General features: G+C 42.3%; 1 protein-coding gene across 1 annotated transcript in view; it reads left to right on the top strand.

Moving 5' to 3' along the window:
- The window catches only part of LOC143794423 (uncharacterized), a 77,204-nt gene that overhangs the window by 40,574 nt on the left and 9,817 nt on the right, over window positions 1-26,813 (top strand). Inside the window, exons 4-7 of the mRNA XM_077280961.1 lie at window positions 10,339-10,455; window positions 15,844-15,897; window positions 23,880-23,969; window positions 24,117-24,610. Of these exons, the coding sequence (XP_077137076.1) occupies window positions 10,339-10,451 (113 nt within the window). The 3' untranslated portion in view covers window positions 10,452-10,455; window positions 15,844-15,897; window positions 23,880-23,969; window positions 24,117-24,610. The remainder of the gene's footprint in view (window positions 1-10,338; window positions 10,456-15,843; window positions 15,898-23,879; window positions 23,970-24,116; window positions 24,611-26,813) is intronic.

Below are 26,813 nucleotides of genomic sequence, written 5' to 3'. Positions count from 1 at the left end.
ACTTTCAGCAATGTAATCCTTTAATGCTTGTCTCTCCGGACCGGAGATGTTAAACATCCTTGCTTTAGGCAATTTGGCCCCTGGTTTAAATCTGATAGTACAGTCATAGGGGCGATGTGGCGGCAACTCTGAACAACCCTTCTCAGAGAACACATCCACAAAATCCAGAAGTGACTCCGGAACGCTTGAAGTCACAGCAGACACACATGTGGCCAGGCAATTCTCCTGGCAGAATTCGCTCCACTGAATTATGTCCTGAGTTTTCCAGTCAATTACCGGGTTGTGCATAGACAACCATGGAAAACCGAAAACCACCTGAGCAGGAAGATTCCTGAGCACCTTACATGTAACCTGCTCGGAATGTAGAACCCCAATGTGGAGTTTCACCTCAGCCACATATTCAGTAATCTCCCCCTGTGAGAGAGGAGCAGCATTGATGGTGACCACGCGGATAGGATGAGGCAGTTTTTCAATCCTAAAACCTGCTGTGCACGCAAACTCCTCATCAATGAGATTTGTGGCTGAACCACTATCCACAAACACAGTAATTGGCAGCTCACTGCCAGCGATTATAACCTTAGCAGGGAGCATGCATTGAGAAACCACCATGGAGGATATACATAAGCTCAGATTGGTCTCCTCCACACCCTCTGAGCTTAGAAGTTTTCCGCCGTTGCGTTTTTCTTAGACAGTAGAGGACAGATGTTAATAAAATGACCAGTCTTACCGCAGTAAAAACAGGCTCCCTGCTTCCTGAGCTCAAGGGCTCGACGCTTCACATGTGACACCCCTGCGATTTGCATAGGCTCCGTGGGATCACCTGCAGCAACCACACGTGAACCTAAACCCTCTCCCATAGGCGGTGTCTCATGCTCCCCCTGACGCAAGCGGCGATCAATGCGGACAACCAGACTCATAGCGGAATCTAGAGAAGTAGGAGTCTCGTACATCAGAAGGGCTTTTTTAACCCTTCCAGAAACCCCATGAATAAGCTGACTCCGCAGCGCTGGATCATTCCACTGTGTATTGATTGCCCAGTGATGAAATTCAGAACAGTAATCCTCTGCCATGCGCTCCCCCTGGCGAATAGTGCGTATCTTAGATTCTGCTAGAGCCATTCTGTCTGGCTCATCGTAAATGTTTCCAAGAAAGGAAAAAACTCTCCACAGAGTCAAATGCAGCAGAATCAGATGGCAAAGAAAACGCCCATGCTTGGGGATCCCCGCTTAACAATGACAACACCAGGCCCACACGCTGAGCCTCATTACCTGAGGAGATCGGGCGCATACGGAAATATAGTTTGCAAGCTTCACGAAAAGAAACAAATTTACTGCGTTCCCCAGCAAATTTTTCAGGCAAAGGAAACTTAGGCTCAGCAACTCTACCTGTCGCTCCAGCTTGCACATTAGATACTGCTAGTCCTTGTTGCTGCACTGCCCCCCTCAACTCAGTGACCTGTAGGGACAGCGCCTCCAACTGGCGGGTTATGGAAGTCATGGGATCCATGACAAAACAAAAAAAAAGGAAACCCTTTTTTTTTGTTTTTGTTTTTTGTTTTAAAGGCCGATTATAATGTCACGGGGAGACTAGGTGGGCAAGAGCTAATAACCCGGGCCCCTGCAATTTCCCTCAGACTAGGGAAATCCTGACTGACCCTCTACCTAGAGTTTACACTGATGGTGTGCATGTCTAGGCCTCGACCCTCGCCCTGTCTCCTGTTTCAACCCTAGGCTGAAACCACCGCCCACCACCCAGGAATTACCGCTGTCTGTCGAACGACCTGGTCTGAACAGCGTCCGACATGACAATTGCTCCAGGATTGGTGGGAGATGTTGCTTTTGTTCTTAGGCAAAATTGTGAGCAAGCCCACTCCATGGATCAAAATCAACCCAATACATGAGTGATCTTAGGATGCTTTACTGTTGGCAGGACACAGGACTGATGGTAGCGCTCACCTTTTATTTTCCAATCATTCTTCCAGATATAAAAACTAAAGCAGCAAACTTTATGCAAACCAAAATTGTGTCAGTTACAATATTTTTGGCCATGACTGTACATTTTATATATGTTTTGCTTGAATAAAAATATGTTCACAGAAGAATTTGGTGTTAAAGTTGGTTTTCATATTTTTGTAATGCTAAGTTCACATTTGAGTTGTGCACCGCAGCGTCGGACGCTGCAGCGTCGCCGCATGCATCATGCGCCCCTATATTTAACATGGGGGCGCATGGACATGCGTTGCATTGCGTTTTGAGACGCATGCGTCCTTTTTGGTGCAAGCAGCATGGCGCAGAGGACGCAGCATGATGCATTTTTTTTGTGTTCAAAAATAGAACGGATGCGTCGCAAAACGCAGCGTTGTGCCGGCGTTGTGCCTGCGTTGTTCCTGCGTTGTGCGTTGCGTCGCCGATGCTGCGGCGCACAACGCAAATGTGAACGTAGCATAATTAAGGCTTGCATTCACGGTGTAAGCTATCTTCCAATATACTTTGTATATAAATATATCACCTCACCATCTTTAAGATTTCTGCTTGATAACAGTGATTAGATACCTTGATTTGTCATATCTAGGAGAGGAGCTGAAATCTTAGTGTAATTACCTTCAAGTAATACTATACCTGGCTCATCAGAGCTAGATATCAGTATGAAATATTGCAGAGATATATACTTAGATATTAGAAACTTACATAACTTTCATAATGAAATTAATGAGCATTATTACATAAAACCAGAATGCTTACCTAAGGAGGAAAATTAATTATTTTTGTACCTGTAACATCATGCTAATTCCTGCCCCTTTGTTTCTGTTTTGCCCTCTAGGCGGTGCAGCACCTTTGTGGTGGGTGATGCATGACAACATTAGTCCTGTTTTATTCCTGGGATATTTGGTGCCCCTAGATCAAGGAACTATGAGATTAATAGTCCGATTTGTATTTTTCCCTTTTGAATGTCCTCAGGGTGGAGAGGGGTAGCCTGCTATTTAAGCTCCTGGGCCTCTTTAATCACTGTGTAACGGTTCTCTCCAAGCCACTTAGGCAACACAGTGGAATGGTTATGTCACTGCTCAGTGTGCTGGAAGTGATAGCACAATGTACACACTTAGGTTACTTTCACACTAGCGTCGTGTGACGGACGTCGCAATGCGTCGTTTTGGAGAAAAAACGCATCCTGCAAAGTTGCCCGCAGGATGCGTTTTTCTCCATAGACTTGCATTAGCGATGCATTGCGACGTATGGCCACACGTTGCATCCGTCGTATAACGTTTTTTTGTGCGTCGTGTCCGCCATTTCCGACCGCGCATGCGCAGCCGGAACTCCACCCCCTCCTCCCCGGACATTACAATGAGGCAGCGGATGCATTGAAAAACTGCATCCACTGCCCCCGTTGTTCATTTATTTCACAATGTACGTTGGTACGTCGGGCCGACGCATGGCGACGTCCCAGTACTGACGCTAGTGTGAAAGTAGCCTTACTCTGCAGGCAGGCTGTCACTCAAAATTCCAGGGTGTGATTATAGCAGTGCTCCCAGCAAACTTAGAGGTGGTGTAGTCACTCCCTGCACTGCACCGATGACTCGGAGAGAGCCATTACTCGGAGATTACATCATGATAAAACTTTGATTTTTCTGTGTAGTTGCACTTCAAGTCAGTCAGCTGTCACAGGTTTTTAATGGTTATTACCTGCAGATTAACCCTATATCAGCAGGTAAATAGTGCTTTAGGTGGCATGAGGTTCCCTTTAATCTCATCCCTCTGTGTTTGACAACAAATGGAAATGATCTCCAAACCCTTCACAAAAGGCAGGGAGATTACGTATGCAAAAAACCTGATTTTAAGCCACCTCATTTCACAAGATCCCACTGTTCTTAACAAGCTTTTTTTTCGAACATAGAACTTAAGGTACCGTCACACTAGGCGATATCGCCAGCAATCCGTGACGTTGCAGCGACCTGGATGGCGATATCGCTGTATTTGACACGCAGCAGCGATCTGGATCCCGCTGTGAAATTGCTGGTCGCTGCTAGAAGGTCTGCACATTATTTGGTCGCTAGGTCGCCGTGTATCGCCGTGTTTGACAGCAAAAGCGACGATACCAGCGATATTTTACACTGGTAACCAGGGTAAACATCGGGTTACTAAGCGCAGGGCCGCGCTTAGTAACCCGATGTTTACCCTGGTTACCAGCGTAAAAGTTAAAAAAACAAACAGCACATACTCACCAGCGCGTCTCCCAGCCTCTGCTTCCTGACACTAAAGCGCCGGCCCTAAACTGAAAGTGAAAGCAACAGCGGTGACGTCACCGCTCTGCTGTTAGGGCCGGAGCTCAGTCAGCGTCAGGATGCAGAGGCTGGGGGACGCGCAGGTGAGCATGTACTGTTTGTTTTTTTAACTTTTACGCTGGTAACCAGGGTAAACATCGGGTTACTAAGCGCGGCCCTGCGCTTAGCAACCCGATGTTTACCCTGGTTACCCGGGGACCTCGGCATCGCTGGTCGCTGGAGAGCGGTCTGTGTGACAGCTCTCCAGCGACCACACAGCGACGCTGCAGCGATCGGCATTGCTGTCGCTATCGCTGCAGCGTCGCTTAATGTGACGGTACCCTAAATGTTCTTCTGACACTTCAGTGGTATCCTCTTGAGCTTCACAGTCAGTACTTTTCAACAGAATGGAGAAAACATCTATTTCATATAAACAATGCAAAAGGCAGTCTTTTTTGATGACACAACAGCAAAGAAAATGTGCAGAATCCCTTGATTCACTCCTCTTATACTAGTCATTTGTCTGCCAGCCAAAATCTTCTTGTTAGTTTGATTTCCAGAAGCTTCTTTGAAGTCTTCTAAATGATATGAACCCTTGGCAGTGATATTAAATGGATCTAATGAGTTTCAGGGAATCTGAGGATTTCAAGCAAAAATGAAAATCATTTATGTAGCTTGTTTACAAATAGGACAACAATCCATTTCCTGTTCTTTGTATAATTGAAAGGATGAAGAACCATGGCAAGGTAGAAGGCAGCTCTTTGTTCTCATGCAGCTGAGCACATTCAGGATATGTTTGTGATTCATATAGAAAGGGTCTACAATATGAGCATGTTAGTATGGACTGTACTATGTGCAAAGTCCATATAAGCACAACATGCTGAATGTTCCCTATTGTAGTCATTAAAGGATAGAATACCCATATGGATCCTTATGTAGGAATAAGTAGGAAATATCGACAATGGCTGTTGCATGTAAATGCTGTGTTTTTATTGAAAGGGACTGTGCTCCAATATGCTTACAAACATTATTTTTGTCTCAAAACATGCATAGCCTATACAGACATCACGCAAATTACATATGGAAATCGTAAGGTGTAAAATGGAGCATATGCACACACACATCACACGCGTATACATACACATACACACATCACACACATCACACACACATACATATGCACAACACACGCGCACATCACACACACCACACACACATTACACACAAGCACATCACAAACGCACATCACACACACACATCACATACATACATATCACAAACAGATACACACATCACACACATCACATGCGTATACATACACATACACACATCACACACAGATACATACGCACAACACATGCGCACATCACACACACCACACACATTACACACAAGCACATCACAAACGCACATCACACACACACATCACATACATACATATCACAAACAGATACACACATCACACACACATCCCACACGTATACATACACATACACACATCACACACACATACATACGCACAACACACGTGCACATCACACACACCACACACACATTACACACAAGCACATCACAAACGCACATCACACATACACAACACATACATACATATCACAAACAGATACACACATCACACACACATCACATGCGTAGACATACACATACACACATCACACACACACACATACATACGCACAACACACGTGCACATCACACACACCACACACACATTACACACAAGCACATCACAAACGCACATCACACACATCACATACATATCACAAACAGATACACACATCACACACAGAAAACACACACATATTACACATGAACAACACACACCACATACATAAGCATCATGCACATATGCACACATCACACACAAAACACATGCATATTACACATGTACATCACACACATACATCAAACACGCGCATCACACAGACACATCACACACACAAATTACACTCGATATACATAATCCACTACAACCACATATTTACACTTAAATGTATGGATTTTGTGATTTTGTGACGCGCCATTGAACCCCATATATTCTCTGTGGCTCCGTGCACGAACCATACCACGTCTGAAGAGTACAGTGCTCTGATAAACATCATGCCATCTGTACTGCCCAGCACATAGGAGCATCTCACCTGCCAGGTGCTCAGGTTTGGGTGGAGGTAAAAGTGTAGATACAATTTGGCCGGCCTCACACTGGCGAGTTTTACGGACGTAAGAGCGCAGAAATTATGTCTGTAAAACTCGCAAAATAAACGGCACAATTATTCTCAATGGGGCTGCTCCTATTAGCCGTATATTACGGTTCAGTATTATACGGCGTTCTACGGCCGTACAAAATCGCAGCATGCTGCGTTTGTCAGCGTATTGCGCAAAAAAATCGCTAATGAAAGTCTATGGGGGCGAGAAAAATACGGATTCCACACGGACTTGCAGTGTGACTTGCGAGAAATACGCAGCGCTGTTAGTGAAAAGTCGGTAATTCAATTGCCGGCTTTTCATTTCTCCTGCACAAACCCGACAGGATATGAGACATGGTTTACATACAGTAAACCATCTCATATCCCCTTTTTTTTTGCATATTCCACACTACTAATGATAGTAGTGTGTATGTGCAAAATTTCAGCGCTGTAGCTGCTGAAATAAAGGGTTAAATGGCGGAAAAAATTGGCGTGGGCTCCCGCGCAATTTTCTCCGCCAGAATGGTAAAGCCAGTGACTGAGGGCAGATATTAATAGCCAGGAGAGGGTCCATGGTTATTGGCCCCCCCCCCGTGGCTAAAAACATCTGCCCCCAGCCACCCCAGAAAAGGCACATCTGGAAGATGCGCCTATTCTGGCACTTGGCCACTCTCTTCCCACTCCCTGTAGCGGTGGGATATGGGGTAATGAAGGGTTAATGCCACCTTGCTATTGGAAGGTGACATTAAGCCAGATTAATAATGGAGAGGCATCAATTATGACACCTATCCATTATTAATCCAATTGTTGGAAAGGGTTAAAAAACACACACACACACATGATTTAAAAGTAGTTTAATGAAATAAACACAGCGGTTGTTGTAATAATTTATTGCTCTCTCAATCCATCAGGAACACCCTCGCTTGGAAAAATAATAAACGCACAAGATACATACCTTCTGGTGAACCGTCTCGTCCCACGAAGTAATCCATCTGAAGGGGTTAACTAATATTACAGGCACGAGCTGCGATAAACCACTCGCTCGTACCTGTAATCCCCGGGTGCTGAAAGGAAAGCTGGATCTGTACTTACATTGAGTCGCGGTGAGGCGCCCTCTGGTGGATGTTCTCATGAACTGCAGCCTGGGAACTTTTTCCCACGCTCCAGGTCATATGAGGACATCCACCAGGGGGCGCATCACCGCGACTGAAGGAAATGTAGGTCATTGACCTACATTTCCTTCATTCGCCGGGGATTACAGGCACGGAGCACAGCTGCATTTAGCAGGGCTCCTGCCTGTAATATTAGTTAACCCCTTCAGATGGATTACCTCGTGGGACGAGACGGTTCACCAGAAGGTATGTATCTTGTGCGTTTATTATTTTTCCAAGCGAGGGTGTTCCTGATGGATTGAGAGAACAATAAATTATTACAACAACCGCTGTGTTTATTTCATTAAACTACTTTTAAATCATGTGTGTGTGTGTGTGTTTTTTAACCCTTTCCAACAATTGGATTAATAATGGATAGGTGTCATAATTGACGCTTCTCCATTATTAATCTGGCTTAATGTCACCTTACAATAGCAAGGTGGCATTAACCCTTCATTACCCCATATCCCACCGCTACAGGGAGTGGGAAGAGAGTGGCCAAGTGCCAGAATAGGCGCATCTTCCAGATGTGCCTTTTCTGGGGTGGCTGGGGGCAGATGTTTTTAGCCACGGGGGGGGGGCCAATAACCATGGACCCTCTCCTGGCTATTAATATCTGCCCTCAGTCACTGGCTTTACCATTCTGGCGGAGAAAATTGCGCGGGAGCACACGCCAATTTTTTCCGCCATTTAACCCTTTATTTCGGCAGCTACAGCGCTGAAATTTTGCACATACACACTACTAACATTAGTAGTGTGAAATATGCAAAAAAAATGGGGATATGAGATGGTTTACTGTATGTAAACCATGTCTCATATCCTGTCGGGTTTGTGCAGGAGAAATGAAAAGCCGGCAATTGAATTACCGGCTGTTCACAGATATCGCGCTGAATGAAATCTAAATACAGAATATATATATATGTGTCTCAATGACATATATATATATATATATATATATATATATATATATATATATATATATATATACTGTATATATGTTTTCCCTAACATTTGAGCACATAAATCCATTAGATGTCGGTTTTGCAAGCCTGCGCGAAAGTCTCGCAGTACGGATGCCATACGGATTACATACGGAGGATGCCATGCGCAAAATACGCTGACACACCCTGACTACGGATCAATATTTTGGGAACATTTCTCCGTATTACGGCCGTAGTACGGACGTATAATACGTGGCGTATTGTCTTACGCCAAGTGTGAGGCCGGCCTTTAACTGTTGCAGAGTCCCAACAAATGTGTTCTTCAACATCTAGGGCCAGGCTCTCTACATATATTTGTGGAATCTAGTTTTAATTTAACCAATGTAAAATCTGAAAGCCCACAGAGCTGTATATTGTATTAATCAGATATAAAATTGAATGCTGAGGTCATCAAACCAATGTCTGCTTTTTTAACTTACTATTTATTACGTGATGTTTAACTTTTCAGGAGAAAAGACTCAGCTTGGTGGATTTTCATTTGTCAGGCATACAAACTATGAATATTTACAGGTCAATGCAAAGCATATGAGGTTGGGAATATCTAAAGGGAGTCTGTCACCAGGTGTTTGCTATGTAATCTGAGAGCATCTTGATGTAGGAGCCGAGACCCTGATTCCAGCAATGTGTCTTTTGCTGGTTTGCATACTGTCATTTTGATACAATCACTGTTTTCTCTGCTGCAGATGTAGAAATGCTCAGAATGCTGAGATAGGAATAAGCCGGCACATACTACTGATTTACAGCTTTCTGTGTACAATGTATGTTAACAGAAACCTGCTACTCAGTGGTAGGGGTGGAGTTACACAGATCAGTTGACCAGGAAGCACAAGGCAGCTTGTTCTGTTGTGATAATCTCCTGCTGATAAAACACTGATTTTATTGAAACAGCAACAGACAGTCCAATAAGTGACACATTGCTGCAATCAGGATCAAAACTCCTACACAATTCTGCTCTCAGGTTACATGCCAAAAACCTGCTGACAGATTCCCTTTAATACAATAATTTTATTCCCATACTGTCGGCAACACATTCCCTGCTTACCTAGGAAGATGTGCTGCTAACAATTATTATTTAATCTGAGTAAAATATATAATACACTGATGGATGGGCTATTCTCTTGCCTGACCGCATCAAATGATCATTCCTACAAAACCCCAACAATGATCAGATCTTGGAGGGGGTTTGCTCCTCAGGAAATCTTCACCACTTCCTAGAAAAAAATGATATCATTATCCACTCTGTAAAAACATATCAAATATTGCCTGGAACCTGTAATATTTATTTGTTAATTTGATTGCGTTTTATTCATTTAGACAATGTATTATAAAATAGAAGATAAAGGGGGGAACATTCTAAGGTCTTCAGTAGAGATGAGCCAATATGTTTGGAAAATGATCGCTGAATCTGAATTTGTTATATTTGTGCCATATTTGTACCATATTTGTGCCAAATTTCCGAACATATTCGCTCATCTGCATTCCCATTGACTCCAATGGCGTTCAGAGAATATTGCAAATATGGTAATCATAATCCGAACCGAAAACTGAAACATTCGCTCATGTCTAGTCTTCAGTCTTAGGACTCTGGTCTTGTTGGTTTGGGTACACATATTAACCAAGCTAGCCACTCACCTGTTCATTTTCGCTGGAGGGGTATATAAAAGTAGACATGTATTATACTCATTTTTTTAACAAACACAATTTTTCTGTTCTTTGATCTTTCTTAGATGATAATCTAGAAATAATGAAGTCCCATTTTCCTAAGCTCTACTGCTCTTCCTGTCACTATGAAGAATTCTACTTGTTAATATTCAGAGTTCTGAAAGTTTCCAAAGGATAACAAGGTGAGTCATAGAAATAGCTGTGATAAAAAAAAAGTATGTCACAAGTAACAGGTTCATGAAAGCCCATTATAATCCTGATGTAGAACAAAGTAAAGGTTTCACCATGACCTTTTAAAGTGTGACACGTGCATTTCCCCTTGTCAGTTTGCACTAGTGTCAAATGTCCAATGCATTTTATATGAGGCTACTGCTGATCTCTTAAACATACTTGTAACACTGGAACCAGGTCACCACCAAGGACAAAATGGGAAAAGATGAGATACACATTTTATAAGCAGCTGGCACAATTTTAAAACTCATCATCTTGAAGACAATTGACTCTAAATGACATCTTTTATGAGATGAAATGATTAAAGGTATTTATGGACACATCCTACAATCCAATTAGAAAAAGACCCACATTCAATTATTCTGATGGCATTTGTAACTACTAAACAAATTGGTTTTAAATGAGAGATCAGAGGTTCTGGACTAAAGTTTTAACACATAGGATTTAGTTAACTAGGCATTCAAATTGCAATATTGATATACAGCAGTGCTGTTAATGGTTGGCCCCAGGCTGAGAACAGCTACTTTATGGACAATTTGAGTTTGATTGTATGGGCATGTTCATATAGAAGAAGCCTTAGATATACTGGGGAAGATTTATCACTATATTTATGCATGTTTTCAGGCACAAATTTATTGAAAAATATGGCCCCAGAACAAGGATTCTTGAGTGCAGCTCATTTATCAAAGTTCCTCCGTTGTTTGATTGGAAATAAAAAAAAATATCCATAATCCTATATAGCAGTGGTCCCCAACCTCTCTTACCATGAACACCACATTCAGCTTTGAAAGCCACATTCTATGTGAAGAAATCATAGAAGCCCCCTGTGTGTCTCTTTGAAGGTTGTATTTTCCCCAATACACCCAAAAATATTAATGACGCAAATACCCCTTCTAAATTAATTATTCCCCAAGTGTCCCCAAATAAAATAATAATAGCCCAATCCCTCTTATAATGTAGCTATGCTCTGAGTGCCCCTTTCTAAAATAATAATATTCCAAGAAGTGTCCCTTTATAAAGTAATTATCAGCCAAATGCTCCCTTACAAAGTACTAAAGCCCAGTGTACACCTGTTTAGGGTCGAGTTCCCGCCTCTGCACAGGGGGAATCTCGAACCATCTCCACTGCAGTCTGCCATTCTTCTCCAGTCGCAGTGGAGCCTGCTCAGCAGAGACGTCGGTCCCAGCGTCTAGCTCAGCCTGATACGGTGCGGATGATTACTGCTGCCTTTCCAGGCTCAGCCATTGTAGCCAGTACTGGTCAGCGGCGAGCAGACATCTCTGGGCCTGCTTTTCCCCTTCTGAGCATGCTCAGGGTAAGACCTCTCATTGGAGGTCGGGGGTCACATGCTCAGGTACTGCAGCAGCTCCCATTGGTCCTCTAGGAAGGTCCTGAAGTTGCTGCAGATATAAAAGGTTCGCATGGCCGCACAGCCATGCGCTAGTATCAACTAAGTTACGTGTTCTGCGCCAGTGTGGTCATTTGTACGTGGTTTCAAGGTTCGGCTGAAATAAACCACTAGAATACCAGCAACGTCGGTGAGGAGTTTTGTGGGTGTGGATTCAGGGCCCGGCTGAAATAAGCCCCTAGAATACCGGCACCTCCGGTGAGGAGTTTTGCATGTGCTTTTCTGACTGCATGACCACTGTTTGCTCTATTTGGTAGCTATGTTCCTCTGTGAGGTTAACAGGGCACAGCACTCTCTTGTCTTAAGTGACTCTGTGAGGTAACAGAGTTCACTTATACCGCTATATAGTACCATCAGTTACTAGCAGCGGGTTTTACCCCTGCACGGTGGACCCCGAGTTGCGAACGCACATTATACTCTATAAATATATATTTGGTGCGTTCGGCCAAACCCTAACATACACCTTTCTAAAATAATAATGGTCCAAGCCCCCTATAAAGTACTTATCTGAAGCCTCTGTCACTCCTGCTCTAATCTCTGCCCCGCGCTGCCTCCTCTTGCTTGACAGACAACTTTTACACTGTGTGACTTCAAGCAAAGGAGCCATCAATTAGACAGGGGGAAGCACCATTAAGAGGGGAATAGAGCTGGAGTGACACAGGCTTCAGAGCTACAAATAGCTTCTCAGCCTCATATGCATATCAATTCAAATGTTGATGTTTCACGGATGGAAGAACAGACTAAACATGTAAAGGTATTGCTAGACGTGTCTTTGAAGGAGCTATATACACATATTATTAGATTGGGGATAAAGACAGTTGACAGATTGCCTTAAATAAGCAGCATAGGATGCTGTCTATTATAGTTAGTGCATCCAAACAAAGAAGACGTCGGCTGGTATATAGCTGCAAAATTCCTTAATAATATGATTCTGTAATGATGACTAAAATCGTATTTTGTTCTAATACTGGAGGTTTGCATGAAAGAAAATATAATGCATGTCTAATCAAAAAAGAAAGGGTACCAGTCCATTTTATCATTCTGTGTCATACCACATGCAGTGGGTGAAATAAGTAATGAAGTATTTACCACATAACCAATTTTCTAAGTAAATCTATTTCTAAAGGTGCTATTGACATGAAATTTTCACCAGATGTCGGTAACAACCAATCCAATCCACACAGGCAAAGAAATCAAATCATGAATGTCCATAAATTAAGTGTAATAATGAGAAATGACAGAAAAAAGTATTGGTACTTTGTACAAAAGCCTTTGCTGGTGATGACAACTTAAAGGTGCCTCCTGTATGGAGAAAATAGTCACATGCAATGCTCAGATGTGATTTTGGCCCTTTCTTCCACACAAACACTCTTAAAGTTCTGAGGGTTTTGTGGGCTCCTTCTATGGACTCTGAGCTTTAGTTCCTTCCATAAATTCTGTCTTGGATTCAAGACAGGTTACTGGCTGGGCCATTCTAGCTGCTTTACTTTCATTCTCTAAAACCGATTGAAAGTTTCCTTGGCTGTTTGGGATCATTGTCTTGATTAAATATTCATTCTTAATTCGTCTTCATCATCCTAGTAGATGCCGGCAGATTTTTATCAAGAATGTCTTGGTACATTTGTGCATTAATTCGTCCTTCAATGATATGAAGTTTACTGGTGCCATACGCTGGAAACAGCCCTAAGCCATGATGTTCCCCCCTCCAAAATTCACTGGCAATGTGTTTTTTGAGGGATATGCAGAACCTTTTGGCCTCCAAACATGGTGTGTATTATGACATCCAAAGAGTTAAGGCCCCGTCTCACACAGCGACGCGGCAGCGATACAGACAACGATGCTGATCGCTGCAGCGTCGCTGTTTTGTCGCTGTGTGGTCGCTGGGGAGCTGTCACACAGACAGCTCTCTCCAGCGACCAACGATCAGGGGAACGACTTCGGCATCGTTGAAACTGTCATCAACGATGCCGAAGTCCCCCTGCAGCACCCGGTAACCAGGGTAAACATCGGGTTACTAAGCGCAGGGCCGCGCTTAGTAACCCAATGTTTACCCTGGTTACCAAAAAAACAAACAGTACATACTCGCCTTTCGGTGTCCAGGTCCCTTGCCGTCTGCTTCCTGCTCTGACAGTGCCGCTGTACACTGAGAGCAGAGCGCAGCGGTGACGTCACTGCTGTGATCTGCTCTCACTTTCCGGCCGGATCTCAGTCAGAGCAGGAAGCAGACGGCAAGGGACCTGGACACCGAAAGGCGAGTATGTACTGTTTGTTTTTTTGGTAACCAGGGTAAACATCGGGTTACTAAGCGCGGCCCTGCACTTAGTAACCCGATGTTTACCCTGGTTACCAGTGAAGACATCGCTGGATCGGTGTCACACACACCGATTCAGCGATGTCAGCGGGGCCTCAACGACCAAAAAAAGGTCCAGGCCATTCCGACACGACCAGCGATCTCGCAGCAGGGGCCTGATCGCTGGTACGTGTCACACATAGCGAGATCGCTATGGAGGTCGCTGTTGCGTCACAAAACTAGTGACTCAGCAGCGATCTCGCTAGCGATCTCGCTATGTGAGACGGGGCCTTTAAATTTTGGGCTTATCTGACCAGACTATATTCTCCTAGTATTTCACAGGCTTGTCTAACTGTTGTTGAGCAAACTGTAAACGACCTGAACATGCTTTTTACTCAGAAATGGAATCTTGCCTGGTGAGCATGCATACAGGCCATGGAGGATGAGTTCATTGCTTATAGTTTTCTATGAAAGAATTGTACCTGCGATTTCCAGGTCTTTCTGTAGCTCTCCACAGGTGGTCCTTGGATCTTGAGCATGTCTACTAATTATTCTTTTCACTCCTCTGTGTGAAATACTGTGGGGCGGCACCTGGTCATAGCGAGTTTATAAATGAAATTATGTTTTTTTTTTATTATACCCCCAACAGTGCTCAATGGAGCCTTCAGTAGTTTAAAAATTCTTCTGTAACCAATGCCATCATTATGTTTTGCAACAATAAGGTTGCAAAGGTCTTGAGACAGTTCACATGGTTTTACCCATCATGTGATGTTTCTTGTGTGGCAGCTAGGTAATGAGACATCTTTTTATAAGCCATTAATTGAACCACCTAATATTCTTTTTGACTAAGCGGCAGCACTGTGTTTTAATTACTGATAGACTTCAGCTGAGGTCATGACTTTCCATAGCTTTTTGCACCTCTCTTTCTTCATGTGTTCAATACTTTTTCCCTGTGTCATTTCTCATTACTACACATAACTTAATTTATAGACAATTATGATTTGATATCTTTGTCTGTGTGGATTGGATTGGTTGCTACCAACATCTGGTAAGAATTTCATGCCAATAAAACCTTTAAAAATATATTTACTTAGAAAATTGATGACGTGTTCAATATTTATTTTACCCGCTGTATATAGATTTTGATTTGATAAGGCCAGAGATTTTTTGTTTCCATTCAATGCATGTCACAATGGCTTCAAGTCAATTTTTTTTATTATTTTATGCAAAATATAACAGGGTTGTGCTGGATAAAATATTACAGATAGTAATATATCTGTAATATATACATATTCTTGTAAATGACAGTGTATATTCATATATAAATATTCTGCTGTAGCCTGAAATATATTGAAATTAGGTCTGCTCTGTCACATTGAAGGCGCGTTGCTATCACTTGCTAATTATCTTCTGACAGCAAATCTGCTGATACCACAGAGTTGAGAACAACACTGTATTAGAAAATGGTACCATCGTTTCAAGGGATGAATCACTGCATGCTTGTTTATCTTGTATAATCAGTACAACGCTGCCTATATTACAAAAATCGAGCTACTAAGAAGAAAAATGTATTTCTTTTATCTCTGTTAGCATAAATTTAATGTATTCCAACTAATCTATTCAGTTCTCTCTCTTTAACAGAATGAACATTAAAATAGAAGACAATAAAAAGGTGGAAATGCCTCAAGCAATCTGGTAAAAAAATGATTTATTATTGCTGAATTTCTTTAATATTTGAATTTATTTCTAGTTTCAAAACCCTTCAGCAATATTACAGGATAAAAATGGCATGGTATTAGTAAATTCCATATTAAAGAAAATGCAATGTAGCTTGATGTGAAAATACGAAATGTTATAAGAGAAAATGACCAATATATTTCTTATCTATAAAAATCTTACTGATTTAGATAAATGAACTCCTATAATACTTGTTGACAATGAGCAACATTGTCACAATAGATATCAAGGAGTACTATCATCTGTTAAGGTACCGTCACACTAAACGATATCGCTAGCGATCCGTGACGTTGCAGCGTCCTCGCTAGCGATATCGTTTAGTTTGACACGCAGCAGCGATCAGGATCCTGCTGTGATGTCGCTGGTCGCTGAATAAAGTCCAGAACTTTATTTGGTCGTCCGATCGCCGTGTATCGTTGTGTTTGACACCAAAAGCAACGATACCAGCGATGTTTTACACTGGTAACCAGGGTAAACATCGGGTTACTAAGCGCAGGGCCGCGCTTAGTAACCCGATGTTTACCCTGGTTACCAGCGTAAAAGTAAAAAAAACAAACAGTACATGCTCACCTGCACGTCCCCCAGCGTCTGCTTCCTGCTCTGACTGAGATCCGGCCCTAAAGAGAAAGTGAAAGCACAGCGGTGACGTCACCGCTGTGCTGTTAGGGCCGGAGCTCAGTCAGTGTCAGGAAGCAGACGCTGGGAGACGCGCAGGTGAGCATGTACTGTTTGTTTTTTTTACTTTTAAGCTGGTAACCAGGGTAAACATCGGGTTACTAAGCGCGGCCCTGCGCTTAGCAACCCGATGTTTACCCTGGTTACCCGGGGACCTCGGCATCGTTGGTCGCTGGAGAGCGGTCTGTGTGACAGCTCTCCAGCGATCAAACAGCGACGCTGCAGCGATCGACATCGTTGTCGCTATCGCTGCAGCGTCGCTTAATGTGACGGTACCTTTAGCCAGAACAAGGAGTGGCTAAAGAGCAGCTAAAAGAGCAGAGACTGATGGCAAAGAATGTTAGCGCTATATAAAAATAAAGATTATTATTTATATATATATAACATTTTCAAAACATCTCCATTTATTCAGTATCGAGTATGAGCACCACATGTTGAAATATACACGCTTACTGTGAGGTTACTAATGGTTGTTTGAAGAATTTTCAGCCACAATGAATGCGCTTGGGCATGAAAATTATGAAGATCCACTTCTGGCAGCTGGCTTTTCAATTGTCGAAAAAATTAGGTTCCAAATGTGCTCAATGAGAGACAAATCCGAAGATGCTGCAGGCCATGGTAGCACAAGCCCATGGAGCTTTGGATTGTCATGTTGAAAAAATGACTCCTTAGGGTACCGTCAAACAGTGCCATTTTGATCGCAACGACGGTACGATTCGTGACGTTCTAGCGATATCGTTACGATATCGCAGTGTCTGACACGCAGCAGCGATCAGGGACCCTGCTGAGAATCGTACGTCGTAGCAGATCGTTTGGAACTTTATTTTGTCGCTGGATCTCCCGCTGACATCGCTGGATCGTTGTGTGTGACAGCGATCCAGCGATGTGTTCGCTTGTAACCAGGGTAAACATCGGGTAACTAAGCGCAGGGCCGCGCTTAGTAACCCAATGTTTACCGTGGTTACCAGCGTAAACGTAAAAAAAACAAACAGTACATACTCACATTCCGGTGTCTGTCCTCCGGCGTCTCAGCTTCTCTGCACTGTGAGCGCCGGCCAGCCAGAAAGCGAGCACAGCGGTGACATCTGACGTCACCGCTCTGCTTTCCGGCCGCTGTGCTTACACAGTGGAGAGAAGCAGAACGCCGGGGGACAGACACCGGAATGTGAGTATGTACTGTTTGTTTTTTTTACGTTTACGCTGGTAACCAGGGTAAACATCGGGTTACTAAGCGCGGCCCTGCGCTTAGTAACCCGATGTTTACCCTGGTTACCCGGGGACTTCGGCATCACTCCAGCGCCGTGATTGCAACATGTGACCGCAGTCTACGACGCTGGAGCGATAATCATACGATCGCTGCGACGTCACGGATCGTGCCGTCGTAGCGATCAAAATGGCACTGTGTGACGGTACCCTAAAACTCTTTCATGTTCCTTTATGAAGGTTTGAAGACCTCTTCATGGCGGTGCCCATGTGGTTTTCAGATCAAACTCCAGCTATCATTGCGTCCAAGATAAAAGTGGGACTCATCTAAAGAGGTGAAGAGGATGTTGCCTCCATTGTGATCTCACTATTTTGCATGATTGCCTTTGATAGCTGTGGCATGAGAGCAATGGAACACCTGTAGCTGGATATCAGACGTATAACCCAATGTCATGCAAAAACCTTCTGATGATTTGTGTAAACAGTTTGACTCTTTTGGGTTAGTATGTGATGTCTGATTTCACTTGCAATGTAGAATGGATCACTATGCGTCATTCTTCAAATCTGAAGAGACAATGTGGGTCATAAAGAGTCCTACTCCCAGGATTAAGGTGTAGAGTGGCATAATGTATGGTAATTGAACTCTTTCAGGCTTCATTTTAGGTACATTAAAAGCTCAGCTTTACATTGATTTAATCATGGAATCAGTAGTATGGTCATTTTTACAAGGTGCCCCAGGAGCTGTTTTCATGACAATACCAAACCATGTGTTGCTCATGCTACGATAGCCTGCAGCATCTCCGGACTTGTTGCCAATAGAGCACATCTGACAAACCATTGGTCGGAATTTACAAAGGGAGCTTCCAGAGTTGGATCTCGATTATTTGCATGCCCAAATGCATTCAGCATGATAGGACATTCCTTAGACAACCATTAATAACCTCACTGATTGCAGCCAAGGAATGAAAGTGCGTATATTTCTGCTCATTGATACTGAATAAATCAAGATTTTTGCAAATTTTTATTCCATTTTTTCAGCAATTGCATATGATTAAAGGGCCACTGTCACCCCCTTCCAGCCGTTATAAACTAAAAGAGCCACCTTGTGCAGCAGTAATGCTGCATTCTAACAAGGTGGCTCTTTTAGTTTTAGGTTCAAGTATACCCAAAATAAAGCGTTTTGATACTTAGCGACAATACCGGTCTCTAGCCAGGGAGGCGGGTCCTCACTCCCCAGCTTGAACCGCTACTCTGCCGTCACTCCAATCTTCATGGGCTTTGGGCACCGCCCCCTCAGCGCTGTTTACATTTCAAAACCGGCGCCTGCGCTGTGTACTACGCTTTATTTTGGGTATACTTGAACCTAAAACTAAAAGAGCCATCTTGTTAGAATGCAGCATTACTGCTGCACAAGGTGGCTCTTTTAGTTTATAACGGCTGGAGGGGGATGACAGTGGCCCTTTAACATGTATATCGATCATGTGATTTCTACAATTCCGCAATTGTTCCTTCTTGGTGTTGCATTTTCAGTTACATACACAATTTAGTTTGATGGCTCTAGTGTTCAGCAATAGATTTGACATGTGGAAAGTGTATTTTTTTCCTTTACCATATTGGATTATATTTACAGTTGTGTGAAAAAAGTGTTTGCCCCTTCCTGACTTCCTATTCTTTTGCATGTTTGTTACACTTAAATGTTTCAGATCACCAAACAAATTTAAATATTAGACAAAGATAACAAAAGTAAATACAAAATACAGTTTTTAAATTAAGGTCTTTATTAATAAGGGAAAAATAAAAGCAAACCTACAGGGCCCTGTGTGAAAAATTGATTGCCCTCCATAAAACATAAATTAACTGTGGTTTATCACATCTTTAGGAAGCTGAGCTCAAATTCCATAGCCAGACCCAGACCTGATTACTGCTACAACTGTTCTCAATCAAGAAAGCACTTATCTAAGACCTGATTTACAAAGTGAAGTAAACCAAAATATCCTCAAAAGCTAGACATCATGCCATGATCCAAAGAAATTGTGGAACAAAAGAGAAACAAACTAAATGCAATCTATAACTCTGAAAAAGGTTATAAATCCATTTCTAACGATTTCAGACTCTTGAGAATCACAGTGAGAGCCATTATCCACAAATGGCAAAAATATGGAACAGTGGTGTACCTTCCCAAAAATGGGCGGCTGCTCAAAATTACCCCAAGAGCACAGCGACAAGGTCACAAAAGACCCCACAACAACATCCAAAGAACTGCAGGCCTTATTTGCCTCAGTTAAGGTCAGTGTTCATAATGCCACCATAAGAAAGAGACTGAGCAAAAATGGCCTGCGTGGCAGAGGTCCAAGATGATAAACACTGCTGAAAAATAAAAACATAAAGGCTCATCTCAGTTTTGCCAGAAAACATCTTCATGATCCCCAAGACTTCAAGACTTTTGGGAGAATACTCTGTGAGCTGATTAAATAAAAGTTGAACTTTTTGTACGATGTATGCCCCATTACATCTGGTGCAGAAGTAACAAAGCATTTGAGAAAAGGAGCATCATTCCTAGAGAAAAATATGGTGGTGGTAGTGTGATGGTCTGGCCAAGATTTGCTGTTTCTGGAAGACTTGCTGTGGTAAAAGGCAGTATGATTTCTGCTTTTTACCCCCAAAAATCCTGAAGCAGAATGTCTTGCCATCTGTTTGTGACCTCAAACTTAAGTGCACTTGGGTTATGCAACAGGACAATGATACAAAACACACAAGCAAGTCCACCTCTAAATGGCTTAAGAAAAACAAAATTAAGACTTTGGAGTGGCCAATTCAAAGTCCTGACCTGATGCTGTGGCAAGACCTTAACTCCTTAACGACCACCTATATGCCTTTTAACAGTGGCAGTTAAGGGTACTTATTCCTCAGCGCTGCTTTCAAATGGCGCTGAGAAATAAGGTTATAGTGCCCCACAGCTTCAGAAAATCTTCAGGGTCATGGCTACCGGAGGTAGTTTAGACCAATGAGAACATGATTCAGGTCGGTTTTTACCATCCCCAGTGTTACGATCACCGTTATTCACAGAATAAAGGCAACAGCAAAAAAAAAGGCAGATTTCCCAATTATTTCTCTCTCCTCTGATATGATCTAGCACATCAGAGGAGAGAGAAATGGAGTCCTCAAGCCCCCCTGGTACCTCTGGCACCTCCTGCATCCCCCTGTCCTGTCCCCCTGCCCTCGGCGTCTTCTTCCAGGAAGAAAATGGCTGGCGCATGCATAGTGCGCCCACCAAAATCTACTGCCCGGCACCAGGCAACAATAGGAGAGTTTTTCTATTGGTTCATTTTGATTACTGTGATAGACCCTATCACAGTGATCAAAATAAAAAAAATAGTAAATCAAACCCCCCTTTATCACCCCTTTATTTAGGTAAAAATAATAAAATAAAAAAATGTATATTTTTCAATTTTTCCATTAGGGTTAGGTTTGGGCTAGGGTAAGGGTTGGGGCTATGGTTAGAGCTATGGTTAGGGTTGGGCTAGGGTTAGAGCTAGGGTTAGAGTTGGGGTTGAAGCTAGGGTTAGGGTTGGGATAGGGTTAGGGTTGGGGCAAGGGTTAGAGCTATGGTTAGGGTTTGGGTAGGGTTGTTTTATCAATGGGGTTAGGGTTAGGGTTGGGGCTATGGTTGGGGTTAGAGTTGTGTTGGGTTAGGGATGTGGTGTTGGGGTTAGAGTGGTGTTGGGGTTAGGGTTGTGGTTAGGGTTATGGTTAGGGTTGGGATTATGGTGAGGGATGTGTTAAGGTTAGGGTAGGGGTTAGGGCTGTGTTAGGGTTGCACAACAAATTTTGTGCTTTTTTTCTCCTGATATCATTGTGAAAATAAAAAAACAGTTTGGTTCCAAAGTAAATTTTTGGTGAAAAAAGTAAAATGTTAATTTTTTCCTTCCACATTACTTTAGTTCTCGTGTAGCACCTGAAGGGTTAACAAACTTCTAGAATGTGGTTTTGCACACCATAAGGGGTGCAGTTTTTAGAATTGTGTCATTTTGGGGTATTTTCTGTCATATTGACCCCCCAAACTCATTTCAAATGTGAGGTGGTCCCTAAAAAATGGTTTTGTAAATTTTGTTGGAAAAATGAAAAATCGCTGGTCAACTTTTAACCCTTATAACTTCCTAACAAAAAAATCTTGGTACCAAAATTGTGCTGATGTAAAGTAGACATGTGGGAGATGTTATTTATTAACTATTTTTCTTGACATACCTCTGTGATTTAAGAGCATTAAAATTCAAAATTTTAAAGCTGAAAAATGTTCACACTTTTTGCCAAATGTCCGTTTTTTTCATAAATAAACCTAAGTCATATCGAAGAAATTTTACCACTAACATGAAGTAAAACATGTCACAAAGAAACCTTCTCAGAATCAGTGGGATCCGTTGAAGCATTCCAGAGCTATAACCTTTTAAAGTGACAGTGATAAAATTGCCTCTTTCACTAAGGGGCTAAAAAGGCGGTTCATGCTTGTAAACCATCCATTGTGGTTGAACAATTCTGCAAAGATGAGTGGGCCAAAATTCCTCCAGTGAATTGTAAAATACTCATAGCCAGTTATTGCAAATGCTTGATTGCAGTGGTTGATGCAAAGGGTGACCCAACCAGTTATTAGGTTTAGGGGGGAATCATTTTTTCACACAGGGCCCTGTAGATTTCTTTTTTCCTTAATAATATAGCCCTTCATTTTAAAACTGCATTTTGTGTTACCTTTAACATTTAAAATTGTTTGGTAATCAGAAACATTTAAGTGTGAAAAACATGCAAAAGAATAGGAAATCAGAAAGGGGTAAACGCTTTTTCACAGAATTGTACACTATACAGTATACTGTATTTTGTGGATTATAAGATGCACCGAATTATAAGACGCACCCCAAATTTTGAAAAGAAAAATAGGAAAAAAACATTTTTTTAACTAAATGGTGGTACCTATTATAAAGTGTCTTATTGCTTACCGGGGGTGTTGGCTGAGGTGAAGCGGGGTCCCAGGTTCGCTGCTGGAAGAGGCAAGAGTTGAGCTTTGCTGCAGGCCGCAGGCTGGGATGAGGGAGTGCTCGGATGTGTGGCATGCCGCTTCTGGTGTTCGGTGCTTTGGGGGCTCTGCCAACACTTTGTGAAAACCCAGAGCCCCCCGTAGTTACATGGTTTCCTATGCGGAGGACTCCGGGAAAATGGCTGCTGGGGGCGGCGCATGCGCAGATGGAGTTCTCTGCACCAAGATCTTGGGAGATGAGATTGCAGCGCTGAGATCTCTTCTCCTGAGATCTTGGTGCTGAGATCTTCATCTGCGCATGTGCTGCCTACAGCAGCCATTTTCCCAGAGTCCACTGCATAGAAAACCATGTAACTGCGGGGGCTCTGAAAGCCTGCAAATAAAATTTTTCTGGTTAACCATTAAAGGTATCAGTTCGAGAATACTTTTGCCATTTTTGAACATAAAAATATTTACATACATTTTTATGGCTTACAGGGTAGCACAATATAATTATTTATTTTGCATCATGGAGAAAATGAAGAATATTGCATACAAAAATTCATCTTTTATATCCCAGCAGTAGAGAACAAAAAAGTGATATTCAGGAGGGTGGGTAGATTCGAGGCACCTCATTCATTAAGATGCACATCTCTTAATAAATAAAGCACAGCTGTAAAGTGGTGTGTTCTTCCATTCGCCTTACCACAAATCCTACTCTTGACAGGGACTGGAATAAAGTTTGTGGCATAAGGTACACCACAGTTCATCATAAATTAGACAAGTAGTGGTTTCACACCCTTGTTCTTTCCAGTCCCACTGAAGCTCCACCCATTTTTGCAGAGCTGGCAAAACTGGCTTGAAAACACCAAAATTCACAACATTTTTGTAGAACTGTGTTTTTTCCTAAAAATCTTGGAACTTTTCAAAGTGTTTTGCTCCAGAATTCTGTTGTAATTGCCTTGCTGACTTAGGACCATAATGTTTGTCATCCACGATGTGCAATGTGCCCTAAAAGGCTAAAATAATGTATTCTGTACTGTTTTATGTATCCTAGCATCAAAAGGTATAGCATTGGTTGCATCCACAAGGTCGGGTAGGAGGAAAAAGATATCAACCATTCCATTCTAGTAAGGCACTTAGAAAGGTATGTGGCATACTCTACATTTAAACATATATTTAATACTTACATTACTTACAATACTTACAGTACTTATACATTTTTTTACTTACTTTAAAACATATATTTTATTAAAGTTATGAAAATCATGCACTGTAATTATGGTTTGATTAGTTCCCCAGGGATTGCTATTGTGAAGCCGGTCCACCCTCATCCTTCAAGTTACCATGTACGTACATAGTGACTACAATAGGAAATGAACATTTTTATAAGGTCAGTGTTCTTACTTTTGAATACAACGTAATTTGTCAAGTACAGTTGAATCATTCACATATCTATCATTATGTACAGGATTTTAAATTCCGGAATAGTTTAACTAATTTGTACATTAATGTAAGTTATATAAATTAAATCTGATTACATGTTTATGAGCCACTTATGTGTGCCTTTCAGATATCATGATTACCTCGGGGGGTCAAACAATTAAATTCTAGACAACTGATTCCCTTATTCACACTGCATGTATTTTCTCTATGCTGCGTCGGTTGCTTTTTTCTCTTTTTTTTCTAGGATTTGTTGACTGGTGACCTGTGTTTGCGTCAAATTTTACACATGTATGGGTTCTGTTGAAGATTGGTGTCCATATTGTGGCCTCCTATTACTGCAAGGTTAGCATATTGGCTTTTTATTTTTTTTACAAAAAAACAATAACATCACAATTATTTGCAGGAAATTGAAGCTTCTTGAACATTTGGTTTGGGTTCTGTCTTAAAAATTAACAAGTAAAAAAATGAATAACATGTTTTGCATTGTGCCCCATTTCTCTAATCAAGATATATCCTAATGGTATATGATGGCTCATGACGTAGCCATTACCAGTTCAACAGATTGTTGATTTAACAAAAAACAGGACCTTCATCAACTTCATCTCCTTTAGCATACATGTGAAAAGCAATAAATGTTTAAATAAAGATCTTTATCATTAAGAGAAAAAGAAATCCAAACCTAAAGGGCCCTGTGTGGAAAAAAACCCATAAATTAACTGTGGTTTATCACATCTTTGGAAAGCTGAGTTCAAATTCACTAGCTACACTCAGGCCTGATTGCTGCCACACCTGTTCTCAATGAAGAAATCACATAAACAGGACCTGCCTTACAAAGTGAAGTAGACCAAAAGATCATCACGAGCTAGACATCATGCCATGATCCAAATAAATTCTGGAACAAAAGATAAACAAATTAATTGCTATAACTATAAATCTATAACTCTGAAAAAGGTTATAAAGCCATTTCTAAAGCTTTGGGACTCATCATTAAATGTAGTGCCACAGGAAAAACTACCGTATTTTCCGGCATATAAGACGACTGGGTGTATAAGACGACCCCCCAACTATTCCAGTTATAATATAAAATCTTCTTGAAAGTAGGGGGTGTCTTCTCATACGCCGTGTGTTATCTTACAGGGTGGGTGAAGACCAATCTGTATATGGTTGGTGGGAGTGGTCCCAATGATGAAGGGAGGGCGCGCCTCACAGGGGAGGTGTAAGTGGAGTATCCCCCGATTACCTCAGTGTGATGCTCTCTGTGTGTCTCTGTGCTGGGGGGTGGTGGTGGCTCCTCTTTCAGCAGTGTGGGGGCTCTGTGCTGGGGGCGGCGGTGGCTCTTTGTGCATTGTTGGGGCTCTGCCGGCATTTCCTCAAAGCCCGAGGGCCCCGGCAGCCCCATTTTTGCGATGTGGTCGCCGCTGGGAAAATGGCCACTGGGGTGGCGCATGCTCAGTTTCAGATCTTGTCTACGAAGATCTCAGGACGAGATCTGAATCTGAGCATGTGCCGCCCCCCAGCACAGAGCCCCCATGCTGCACAAAGAGGATCCGCCGCCATCACCTCCCAGCACAGAGACCCGCAGAGAGCATCGCTGCCACAATGAGGTAGTAAGGGATGCTCTACTTACACCTTCATTGTGAGATGCCCCCTCTCTTCTTCATCGGGACCACTCCCCCCACCATATGCACATTGGTCCGCACCTGCCCTATAAGATGACACCCAGTGTATAAGACAACCCCCGACTTTTAAGAAGATTTTCAGGGGTTAAAAGGTCGTCTTATACACCGGAAAATACGGTAAGTATACACTCTATGAATCCTATGTTTTTATCAGAAGGTAACAAAAATATCTAGTCCTTAAAAGGTCTTGAAATTAGGTAAATACAACTTTAGATGAACCATAATGAATAAAACACCAGGTCATTATTTATTTAACAAAAAAACAAGAGAACACCAATAACTAAAGTGCAAGCCCGTAAAATCAACATAGTATTTATTAATACAATATACAAAGAAGCACATAAATATGATAAATACAGAATGGAAAAACACAGGCAATAAAGAAACCAGGGGATATCAATGTGAGGAGCTGGCTTGTTCTGAAACCTACTGGACCAATGGGTGTACAGCAGAATTCATGGCTCTAAGGGATGTAGACTTTTTCGGCACTTAGCACTAGTTATGCCATTCTTAATATTGTGTTCTATTAGAGATTTTCTTGATGTGTTTTATTAGAGATTTTCTTGCTGTGTTTTATTAGAAATTTGCTTGATGTGTTTTATTAGAAATTTGCTTGCTTGTTAGTTCAGCCTCAGGAATCAATGTTTCCATTCAGTGACAGTATACAGAGGAAGACGTGCAGGCTAGATCTTATGCATACATAAGGCCAAACCTAAAGGCCCCGTCACACATAGCGATTTACCAACGATCATGACCAGCGATACGACCTGGCCGTGATCGTTGGTAAGTCGCTGTGTGGTCGCTGGGGAGCTGTCACACAGACAGCTCTCTCCAGCGACCAACGATCAGGGGAACGACTTCGGCAT

The sequence above is a fragment of the Ranitomeya variabilis genome, chromosome 1 (genome assembly GCF_051348905.1).
Source record: "Ranitomeya variabilis isolate aRanVar5 chromosome 1, aRanVar5.hap1, whole genome shotgun sequence".
NCBI lineage: Eukaryota > Metazoa > Chordata > Amphibia > Anura > Dendrobatidae > Ranitomeya > Ranitomeya variabilis.
This window is presented reverse-complemented; position numbering and strand designations above follow the sequence as displayed.